Source organism: Staurois parvus, unplaced genomic scaffold (genome assembly GCF_062004578.1).
Source record: "Staurois parvus isolate SC_StPar_1 unplaced genomic scaffold, SC_StPar_1.0 ptg000019l, whole genome shotgun sequence".
Taxonomy (NCBI): domain Eukaryota; kingdom Metazoa; phylum Chordata; class Amphibia; order Anura; family Ranidae; genus Staurois; species Staurois parvus.
Window position 1 is genome coordinate 21650803 of NW_028317815.1, and position 12354 is coordinate 21663156.

General features: G+C 38.2%; 1 protein-coding gene across 10 annotated transcripts in view; it reads right to left on the minus strand.

The window, feature by feature from the left end:
- MAGI2 (membrane associated guanylate kinase, WW and PDZ domain containing 2) overlaps window positions 1-12354 on the minus strand; it is a 1033722-nt gene that overhangs the window by 43822 nt on the left and 977546 nt on the right. For all 10 annotated transcript variants that reach the window (XR_016314026.1, XM_089685799.1, XM_089685771.1 and 7 more), the window contains one exon: window positions 3087-3225. Coding sequence is in view for 9 of the 10 variants with exons in the window: in XM_089685799.1 (XP_089541925.1) it covers window positions 3087-3225 (139 nt within the window). In the remaining variant the exon portion in view is untranslated. The remainder of the gene's footprint in view (window positions 1-3086; window positions 3226-12354) is intronic.

Here is a 12354-nt window from a genome sequence, read left to right on the forward strand (position 1 = left end):
GTGGTTCCAGTGGATCTATATCCCTCTCTGGATTTCTGTATTCATATAACGCTGGTATATTATTTATTAGGGTAAGGGTATGTGATTCAGCCACTTAGTTGCGCACACAGAATGTTCACAGAGAAGCGTATATATAAATACTACACTGAGTGTTTCACTATCACAAGTGTTTTCACATTTTGTGTGTTTTTGTGCACGGAAATAATGAGGAATTTTTTTTGTGATTATTCATGAATTTAATTTTATTTTACTTATTGAGGATAATACACTATTGAGTTTTCTTTGTTTTGAGGTACATGGCAATTATTGGAATCATACGGTGAATTTAAATCAGAAATTGGAGAAAGATTTTTAGACTTTATTGGGGTTTTTGTTTCACATAATTTGATGGACACTGAAAAGGTTTATTTAATTGATTTATACTTTCAAGGGTGAAAGTGGGAATTTTTTGTGTTATTTCACAGGGAATTATAGAGTGTATAAGTATAAGATACTGATTTATATTTCACACGTTTCAAAGTACAACAGAAATCTGCTTTTAGTCTAGTAGGCTCTTGGCATTTCTCTGTGCCTGGATACAACAGGTGGTTATTCAAAATTTCATTCTTAGTGTTCATTGCCTCATTATGCATATTCCCACTCACATCCTCTGTGACCATTGGACTGGAAATGAGGGAAAATCTCTACAGACAAAGATAGAATAGAAACAATGGTTTGGTTTAGTAGCAATAGGAAGGATAGAGCCTCTGTCTATAATTATATTGGGGATATTCCCTTCACTGCCTGTGCGGTCACCAGGGTAAGATGTTCTACCAGAAAGAGGTTAGCAACAAGGCACGTCATCTGCATAAAATCTTTATTTACTTTAATTCATGCAGGTAAGCGGAACAATGAATGAACGTTGATGTGTTTCAGCCCGGCTGGGCTTTAGTTATATGTTATGATCACAGCATTCAGTAAAAAGATGGGGTTGGGATTTTCATCTAGTGCACGGGTGTCAAACTGGCAGCCCTCCAGCTGTTGCCAAATTACAAGTCCCATGAGGCATTGCAAGATTGACAGTTACAAGCATGACTCCCAAAGGTAGTGGCATGATGGAACTTGTAGTTTCCCAACAGCTGGAGGGCCGCCTAGTGTCCTATACATTGTCAGCAAAAATGTAAGAGATACATAGTATCCAATGCATCAGTTACTGGGAGACTGCCTGACACAAGGAATAGTGAATTTTATGTCAAAGGTCTAAGGCCCTGACAACGAGGACCTCAGCTCTAAATAAACTTTGTGTGCCTGTTATACAGGAGCAGGAGTGCTTAGTGTCTGAATAAACAGCCTTCTGCTGAACTTAACCCCTTTGTGCCGATGTCACACAAATATGCTGCCTCACAGAACTGGGCTTTTTTCCGTGGGGCCACATATTTGCGCACCTGTCTTTCTGCTGGGAGCGAGCCGCACAGCGTACTCTCAGCACAAAGACCAGGATGTCACTGAGAGCCCTGGGTCCCGTTCTCACGATCAGGACCTGTGATTCCCGATTCGGAGTCATATGATCGCTGTGATAGCCTCTGATTGGCTATCACATTGATCAGTCACTGTATAGCCCGCCCCCCTTGTTTTTTTCTCTATGAATGGAGGCGAGAGATATATTGTATCTCTGTAAATCCTTGCATAGAGGGAAAAAAATGTTTGTTAAAAAAGGATAAATGAATAAATAAATATAAAATAGAAAATAAAGAAAAAATACCTAGATCAAGGTTTGATCTAGTTCAGTGCCAGGGTTAGTGTTTGAGAAATTGGTATCAGTATGGGTGTGTTTTAAAAAAAACAAAATACGCACTATTGTTTCTGGGCTGCACTATGGGTACAAACAACAAATAACATACACATATATGCAATCATTGCGATCGCCAAGAGCTGGAAAATATATTTTGGGTTGGTCTTTGGTGGTAGGTTATGGTAGCAAGAAGAAACACACAGCTAAATTAAAAAAAAAATATTTTTTTTTCTATTTTGGGCCAGTTTTCCTTTGATAATAGTAAAAAATCAGGAGATATCCATTACCATTTACCATCAAATGAAAGCCCCATTTGTCCTGAAAAAAAAACAAGGTATAATTCACCTGGATGTACAAAGTAGTTGTGATGATATGTACGGCATTAAGATTTGTTTTACTCTTAGGCATGAAGGGGTTAATGAGGTGCTGCTTAAGACAGTCATCTTGTCTGATGAGATTTGTCTGGAGTACAACTTTAGTTACATTTTAGACACAACCAAATGGCTAGTTTTCAGCAGATTTCTATAAATCGTCTTTTTATACGCTATTTTTTTGTTTACAGCCCAGTACTGCATTCTTTTGGCCATACAGGTTTGAGTCTTTCTTAATTTCACTGTCATATTAACTGCCTGAATTATTTATTTTAGGTATGTTACTTAAAGTGGAAGTTGAGCCAAAATCTAACTATGGCTAAACCTTCTCCCACCCCCATTCAAAGCCTATTCTATCTAACCCTGTAAAGAAAAGATCTGTAAACGTACTTGTTCTGAAGCCACTCTGGTCTGGTCAAATAATCTCTCCAGCTGCAGCTTCTGTGTAGAGGAGAGATTGCAGACAATGGCTGCAAATGCTTTGAGGTGACGTCACCCATAGGCATACTATGGGGTATCCGTTGTCGGTCGACTCTCCTCTACATTGAAGCTGATCATAGGACCAGGGGGGCTTCAGAATAGCTAAGTATACTGATCTTTTCTTTACAGGGTTACTGTAGATAAAATTGGCTTAGAATGGGTGGGGAGTAGGTTTAGCCTTAGTTAGTTTTTGACTGAACTTCAACTTTCATTTTAAAACATTTAACATAATATCCTCTGGACCAAGGTACAAAATGCAGAGTGATTTAATGTATGTTACACTCAGATGCCAATATTTAGTGAAGGGTGTTTGTACTACATGAACAATGACTTCTTAGGAGGCTTTCATCTGTGGCGCTCATAAATTATTTATAGTCTGTGCTAAAAATGCAATTTCATAAAAAGTAAGAATATTTCTTCAACAGTTTATGTGCAAAGAATACATTAGGAGCGTGAAAACCCACCATACTCTGGGACCTGCCCTGTTCCTCGCTTTAGTAACAGCTTTACTCTTCTTCCTCCAGATTTAATGAGTTCTATTGCTCTAGCATGTGTCATGTCTCGTGTGCTTTCCCCGTTGATTTCTATGATTTGATCACCGACCTGTCAAGTAGAAAAAAAAAGAGATCAAATAAAGCAAGGAGTTTAATAAAATGTGTATTTTCAAGGAAAAACATTTTACTCAACATGTTACAAAATGACATTTTAGTCAAGCATCAAGGCAATGTGCTGTGATGGCTTAGACAACTATATCTCCGCTAAAATATATAATTCGAGATAATTAACTGGAGCTTTACAAAGTTCAGTGGTACAATTCAGATGTCAACAGCAATGTGATACAACAAACTATTGCAATGCTTTCAATCTTTTAGATATGCTTTCATTTATTGTACATCATGCTGGAGGTTGCTTTTCAAGTTGCAAAGCAACAGGCTCTTGCAGTGCTTTCCATCTCTTTTCTAGCACACCCACTGGAGGCTGATTTTCAAACTGAGATGCAACAGGCTATTGCAATGCTTGTAATCTCATCTATGATATATCAAGCTGGAGATTGATTTTCAATTTGAGATGCAACAAGCTCTTGCAATGCTTTCTATCTCATCTATAACATACCAAGCTGGAGGCTGATTTTCAAGCTGAGATACAACAAGCTCTTTTAATGCTTTTAATCTCATCTATGATGCACAAAACCGGAAGCTGAATTTCAAGCTGAGATGCAACAGGCTCTTGCAATGCTTTTAATCTCATCTATAATACACCAAGCTGGAGGCTGATTTTCAAGTTGAGACAAAATTGAAAGTCCTGCAAGTGTTTAAAAGCACTACATGTGTGGTTCCCGCTTTACTGTAACTGGTGGATAATTTGCTATGTCTAGGGGTCAATATGTTGTTTTGATATCTGGAAACAGGCACAGTTATTCGCTGCCCGGTGCTATTGATGCCAAAAACAAGTTTACATGTTTCTGACCATGAACATTAACTTAAAAGTGTTACCAAACCCACAACAGTATAATCAGTCTGTATATGCAGTAAAGAATGCTTGTTATACTCACTGTGGAACCTAAGCGGTTAATCATCTGCATTGTGTAAAAAGGATGTTTTCTCTGATCCTCCTCTTCTTTTACTGTCCCCAATCTATCTGCCATAGTACAGAGCAGCAGTGGCAAGTTTGCACATGCTTTGTTTAGTGTGTATTGCTAGCAAGTTTTTTTTTTTTTTGGGGGGGGGGGAGTGCATGTGATTGGCACAGTGCCAATCAGTGTAGTCTGGACAGAGGGTCAGGGGTCATGCAGTCTCATAGGACAGTCAGAGCAGAATGAAAACTCCTACAAGCGTAACCAATGCAGGCCCGGACACTGATAGAAGTCACAAGACTGCTATATACTGCTCATGAGAAAAGATATTTAGCAGTTTATATTTACTAAAATAATTGCATTTCCATGTTCTGTGTACTGTGGAATACTGGATATAATGAATGCAGGGCCCTGGGTTTAGTTACACTTTAAAGTATGTCTAAAGGCGAACTTTTTTGTTTTAGATGGAGTGGTGAAGGATGAGAACCTCTGCCTGGCTTGTACTGCTGTCTGTGTCCCTGGAACAGGAGGTGAAGAGAAATCTTTCAATAGGGACACCTGTGCATGTGACAACTGTCTCAGAAGGGATCTCTCTTAACTTTGAGAAGTTTCCTCTTAATTGATATTATGCCTCTAGCACAGGAAGGTAAGAGAAATCTTCCTTTTGAAAAGGAGATTGTGAACATTGCAATAGCTGTGACCAGCTTTAAACACCTACCCTCTGGAAGATTTAGCCCCTTCCTGACCAGGTCATTTTTTGCTTTTCGGCACTGTGCTATTTCAACTGGTAACTGTGCGGTCGTGCAACACTGTACCCAAATGAAATTTATGTCCTTATTTCACACAAATAGAGCTTTCTTTTGGTGGTATTTGATCACCATTGGGTTTTTTATTTTTTGTGGTATGAACAAAAAAATACCGAAAATTTAGAATACAAAATATTTTCTACATCCGGTTACAAAAAATATTCAGTATACTCAAAGTTAGTCATACATTTAGGCCAAAATGTATTCTGCTACATGTCTTTGGTAAAAAAAATCCCAATATGTGTATATTAATTGGTTTGCGTCTACAAACTATGGTATATATATAATATATATATCACATTTCTTGAGGTGCGAAAATGCCAGGGCAGTACAAAGACCCCCCCAAATGACCCCTTTTTGGAAAGTAGACCCCCAAGAAATTTGTTGAGAGGCATGTTGAGTCCATGGAAGATTTTTTTTTGCCTCAAATTTTTGAAAAATTAATTATTTTTTTTTACACTCAGTTGTGACTTAAATAATATATTGTTCATATGGAATTACACGCCAAAATACATTCTGCTACTTTTCCCGAGTATACCACATATAAGAGACTTTTTGATAGCCTATCCACATACAGGCTCCCAAAATCCAATGGCCACTTTCAGGCTTTCTAAGGGCATATTGCCTCATATCACTTCCTCACTACTTATCACAGTTTCGGAGGCCCTAAAATGCCTGGATAATACAAACACCCCTATAAGAGGTAAGGTGAGTATTTTGCAGATATAATTTTTTGTCACAGCGCTTTGAAGAAGAAAAAAAGAAAAAAAAAATTTTGTTTCTTCATTTTCCAAAAAATCGTGGCAACAAAGGCAATATACTCACCATGCCCCTAATCAAATATTTTGGAGTGTCTACTTTCCAAAAAAGGGTCATTTGGGGGGGGGGTGTTTCTACTATCCCGGCATTTCAGGGCCAACATTAGACACTTCTGCCACACATCACCCACTTTTCTAACAACTTGAAAAACAAGCCTTTTCTGGCACTTTTGTTTACATAACAAACATTTTTTTTGCTAGAAAATTACTTGGAACCCCCAAATATTATATATTTTTTTAAAGGATTGGCCCTAGAGAATACAATGTTGGGTGTTGCAATTTTTATGTCACACAGTATTTGTGTGGTGATTTTTCAAACACTAATTTTTTTGAAAAAATACACTTTTTTGAATCTTAATGCACAAAAACACAATATATTGCCCAATTGTTTGATAACGTATAAAAGATGATGTTACGTTGAATAAATAGATACCAAACATGACATGCTTTAAAACTGCACATGCCCATGCAACAGTGACAAACTACGTTGATTTTTAATATCGATAGGCATCACTTTAAAAGCCTTTACAGGTCACCACTTTATATTTACACAGGAGTTCTTGTGCTTGAATTACTGCCCTTGATCTGACGTTCATGGTGATACCTCACATGCATGGTGCAATCTCTGTTTACATACTGACATGGGACCGAAGCTTGCATTTGCCTTTGCGCATGAGCATGGGAAGGGGGTGGGGGGCTTTTTTTTTTTACACTGTTCCTTTCTTTTTTTATCACTTTTATTGTTATCACAGGAAATGTAAATATCCCCTTTGATAGCAATAAAAATGACAGGTATTCTTTTCAGAGAAATCTGGGGTCTATTAGACTCTAGATCTCTCCTCTGCCCTGAAAGTATCTGATCACACCAAGATCGGTGTAATCAGATGTTATCTCAATTTAAAAATGGCTCTGTTAATATCCGGCGAAACAAAAATGATGAAATGCTTGTAGCGTCTGGTCTCTTAGACCATAGAGATGATTGGAGCCATTCTGGTCTCTGATCAGCTCTATGGTCAGCCAGTGGAACTGCTGGCTGCATTCTCGGATTCCCTGCAAGGCGGCGGGGGATGTCCCTTCCTGCTGCTTGTAAAAATGATTCAGCAGCTAATTAGCTGCTAGGATAGCTATTACATGAAAGCTGACCACCAGCTGACAAAAATGATACCAGGATAACTACTCAAAATCCAGCAATGTACCAGAATGTTGCTGGTCCTTTTTGGGCATATATGTAAAAGTGGAGAACATGGGTCTGTGGACTAATATGACCGCAATTCATTTGTTTTTGTAATGCCAATGTTGAGGGTTAGGCCCAAAAAAGTTTTAAATTCAGAAACTGTGATAGATTTCCATGCGAATTGTCTAAAAAGAGCAGAATTTGGGCGGGTGGCAATGTATTGTTGTGCATATAAATTGCTTTGGGCCACTATCAATTACAAAGTACAAATCTTCCGTGAAAAATAGCAGAGGAACTAAACACTAGTGCTGGCAGTGAACAGGGATGATCCTGCTAACACTGCATTTTTGGGGACACTATACAAAGGAGTTCTGTTCATGAGCAATATATTGATCAGTGCAAATACTATACTAATAATAGCGACCTATCAGCAACCTTTAGCGTGAGTGCGATAGCGTGCGAGCAATCTAATGCTAGCTGACCCTGCCTGGGAGAGGAGCTAACTGACCCTGATTCTATCTGATGTCGCTAGTGGTAGATATAGAGTGATCAGTGAAAAATTCTATATACTGACACTGTACAAATGGCACTGGCTGGGTGACAGGGTGATCAAAGGGTTAATAGGGGCTATCAAAGGGTTAATTGTGTGTGTGTGTGTGTGTAAAATGTAGTGAGATCTCATCTCTGCCTGGACCAATAGGGGGGTAACGTGGGGTGCAGGCACCTTCACAAGGTAAGGTTACGCCGCTTTGCCCAGAGCAGGTGCTCACCCACACAATGTGGGCAGGTGGTTGGCAAATGGTTAAAAAAACCCTTGAAACATTAAAAAAAACATTCTCAATATAGTATTTTTTCTTTTAATTAATTATTTTTTTTTTAAATACTTTTATCAAAGTAGTGCAATGTTACCATAGTGACATTGTACTACTTTGGGGAGGTGATCAGGGATTTTTTTTTTTTACACTTTGCATTGCACGAGATGAAGAGCAATTGCAAAAGCAATACAAAGCTTGCTATGAACTGTCATGAATGAGTTAAGTTCATGACAGTTCTTGGGGGGTGTTGGAAGGGAATGGGGATAATGTGTATGATGTAATAAGAATATATGGTTGTTTTGCAGTGTATTTTATAAAGAGAATTGAATAAAAGATATCATAAAATAACCTTAATGAAAGAAAAAAGGTTCATTACAGTTCAATATAATAGTTATCTGTGATTGTGACTAGAGCTGGTCACATGGTACAGGGTGCTGTGATTGGCCCCATGTATGATGTGAGAGCTGTGGGCCAATCACAGCTCACCAGGAAGAGAAGCAGAGTTGTTATGAATCAGATTGATTCATAACAGTTTTGCTAACATTGATCACATGATTACTGGGTTCCATTCACTGGGAACTTCATTCTGCTGTGTCCCTTGGACATGGCGGTCGTGGGCAGTGCCCCCCTGTGTTAGTATAGCCAGAGCAACATACCTGTACATCGCTTTGCCTGTAACTGCTGCCCGTCTGTAATACATTGCGGGCAGGTGGGCGGCAAGCGGTTAAGACATGGACAAATTGATGATCCTGTGACTAATCTGTGTACTAAGTGAAAGGGCAAAAAGGGAAATACTTCTGGTAGTAATTTATCAGTTCACACAAAGTGGTTCTATATAATATGGAAACATAACTTGTGAGATGATTAGAAGCAGCGAAAGACCTTTAGCTGCCCTCATTTTAATAATGATGAAATCAAAGGCTATCCTCACTGGATATACTGTAGCATTTCTTAGAAAACATCAAAAAATAAAGATGCCATAAAGTGCACATAGTCCTGTGCACAAAATAAACCCTTTGTTTTAGAGCAAGAATTAATAAAATAATGATCACAGATATACAGTAGGTCGCTTTGGTGATGTTAATTTTCTTTCTTACTTGACATAATAGTCTTTATTTGATATCTAATCAAATCAGTAAACATGAAATTAAAATGTTTATATATAGTACAATATATTGTTTTTTTCAAAACACCTATTTTCCACCAAGAGTAGTATCATCATGCACTGTAACTTGCTTCTTGAATTTGCAAGAGTAAAAGATGCTGTAACGATTTGTGCAAAGGTCATTTGGAGTTATTACTGCAGTCTTAGTCTAGAGTAGTTTTAATGTATTTTCCACATTTTTGCATATTATTGTATGAGGTAACAGTTTGTCATAGACCAGTTTGAGTTATTAGAACGGTGTTCATCTAAAGTCATTTGAATGTATTCTTCCCATTTTTACATATTGTAATAATTGTAGAAGTTTGTGGATTACCCTTTAGAGGCAGGATAGATAAGCTGCTATAACCACTATATCCCTGTTTAACAGCTGTTAAGATAAGACAGCCAAAAGGGAGTGCATTAAGCCGGCCATGGACATATCAAAGTATTTATTGATCAGCATCAGTACAACCAGACAGTGTTTTTTATTTCGTTCGATCACTGCCGACGGCTATAACCGCTAGCAGTGATCATTGTGCTCCTCCGGCAGGGAAGACTCTCTACCAGTAGAACACAATAGTGCTGCCGGAGGGATTCCCCCATCAACACTGATTGCGTAGACAAGGTACCGGTATTTCATGCTGGAAATGCCGCTATGCTTTCCCAAAGCTGGACACACAAGAAAGCTGGTTGTGGTCTGCAGTCTGTGTTGACTGTCACTATTTGTACAAAAAAACGAACAAGATTGCTTAAGAAGAAATCTGCAAGCAGCATACTAGGCAACAGTGTTCAGCTTGAATTTTTTTCTATGTATGGTCTAGCAGCTGGGATGAGCTAAGGCAGGTGGGCAGCCAAGGTTGGGAGGAGCAATTAGTTAAGGGTAACTCAAGCAGTTTTTATTCAAATTTGGGGGGCAAGGCTGCCATTATTACAGAAAAAAAACAATGTTTTTGAAAGAACGTCAAAAACTGAGAATGGTTACATCAAGATAATATTTTATATGTATATGCACTAAGATGAAACATAATTTATTCCCTTTAACCACTTCCCATCTGGCCCATGTACATAAATGGCCAGACGGGAGCAGTGCAGGAGCAAATGGCCGTTTATAAACGGTCTTTGCATTCACTGCCTGTGCACACTCCCTGAGAGCGTGCGGCACCGACTGCTGTATGGGACCTCTGTGTGAGGTTCCAATCGTGTGATCACTGATTGGCCAATCAGTGATCACATGAATAGTAGCAAACAAGATATCACTTCTGAAATCATTGCTTACTACTGAAATCTGTGAATGATCACAGAGGTCACATGGTACAAGGCTATTTACAACAGCCTTGTACCATGTGACAAGCTCTCACAGTATTTCTCAATGGCTGCAAGAATGCAGCCAGAGAGAAGGAGAAATTATTGCTTTTCATCCTTTATAAGTGTAAAAGCAATCAGTGTAAAAAAAAAAAATCTTCATCACCCCCCACTATGGTAACACTGTACTGCTAGGGTGACAGAATTTATTCCCTTTACCACTTCCCATCTGGCCCATGTACATAAACGGCCAGACGGGAGCAGTGCAGGAGCAAATGGCCGTTTATAAACGGTCTTTGCATTCACTGCCTGTGCACACTCCCTGAGAGCGTGTGGCACCGACTGCTGTACGGGACCTCTGTGTGAGGTTCCAATCGTGTGATCACTGATTGGCCAATCAGTGATGACATGAATAGTAGCAAACAAGATATCACTTCTGAAATCATTGCTTACTACTACTGAAATCTGTGAATGATCACAGAGGTCACATGGTACAAGGCTATTTACAACAGCCTTGTACCATGTGACAAGCTCTCACAGTATTTCTTAATGGCTGCAAGAATGCAGCCAGATAGAAGGAGAAATTATTGCTTTTCATCCTTTATAAGTGTAAAAGCAATCAGTGTAAAAAAAAATCTTCATCACCCCCCACTATGGTAACACTGTACTGCTAGGGTGACAGAATGTTAAAAAAACCACATAAATAATAATATAAACAAATATAATTTATCAAAAACATTTTTTTATTTTTATTTTAATTATTGGTTATAAACTAATTTAGGCTATTTATTTTGTACTAAAAAGATAGCTGAATACATTTTGGCCAAGATTTAAAAAAAAAAGATTATTTATTTGCAAAATTTTATAAGAAAAACACTTTTTTTTCCAAAATGTTTGGACTTTTTCATTTATATAGCAAAAAATAAAAATTCCAGTGGTGAATAAATGCCAGCAAAATAAAGTTTTATCTGTCTCAAAAAATGCTAAAAATGTAATATGGGTACAGTGCTGCATGACAGCGCAATTGTCATTCAAAGTGTGATAGCACTGAAAGGTGAAAATTGGCCTGGACAGGAAGGGGTGATAGTGTCCAGACTTGAAGTGGTTAACTACTCCCACTCCAGGCCATTTCTGAAGTTTCTCTCATATATGTAAAAATCAGCATTTTGTTTGCAAAATAATTACTTAGAACCCCCAAACATTACATATTTTTTAAGCAGAGGCTTTGAAAAATAAAATGGTTGTTGCAATTTTTTATGTAGCATGATATTTGTGCAGTGGTTTATCAAACAAACTTTCAGGAAAAAATGCACTCAAATGAATTTAGCACACACAAACACAATACAGGACCCACTTTTTTGGTAAAATATAAAAGATGGTGTTCTGCTGAGTAAATAGATAACTAATATGTGATGCTTTAAAATTGCACACATCCGTGAAACAGCATCAAATCATGGTACCTAAAAATCTCCATAGGCAACAGTTTAAAAGGCTTTACAGGTTACAGTTTAAAGTTGCACATGAGGTCTGGCACTAGAATTATTGCTCTCGATCTAATGTTCAGGGTGTTACCTCACATCAATGTTTACATATGTATGAAGGACCTATGTGTGCATTTGCCTTTGCGCATGAGCACGGGGGTACGGCGGCGCTTTAAACTTTTTTTTATTATTTATTTAACCTAATATTTTTTACATTGTACCTTTAGAGCTCACACACCCTCAAAACATTAGTGAGCCGCCACCATGCTTCACAGGGGGATGGTATTCCTGTCACTATAGGCCTTGTTGACCCCTGTCCAAATATAGTGCTTATGGTCGTGACCATAAAGCTCTATTTTGGTCTAGTCACTCCAGATTACAGTGTGCAAGAAGCTTTGAGGCATGTCAAGGTGTTGTCGGGCATATTGTAATCCGTGCATCCATGTGAGAGCTAACAAACTCATAGATTATTTATACACAGACACTAATTGCAATTTAAAAAGTGAAAGATGTGGGAAATTAACCTTTAATTGCCATTTTAACTTGTGTGTGTCACGTTGTGTGTCTGTACCAAGGCAAACATTCCAGGGTATGTAAACTTTTGATCAGGGCCATTTGG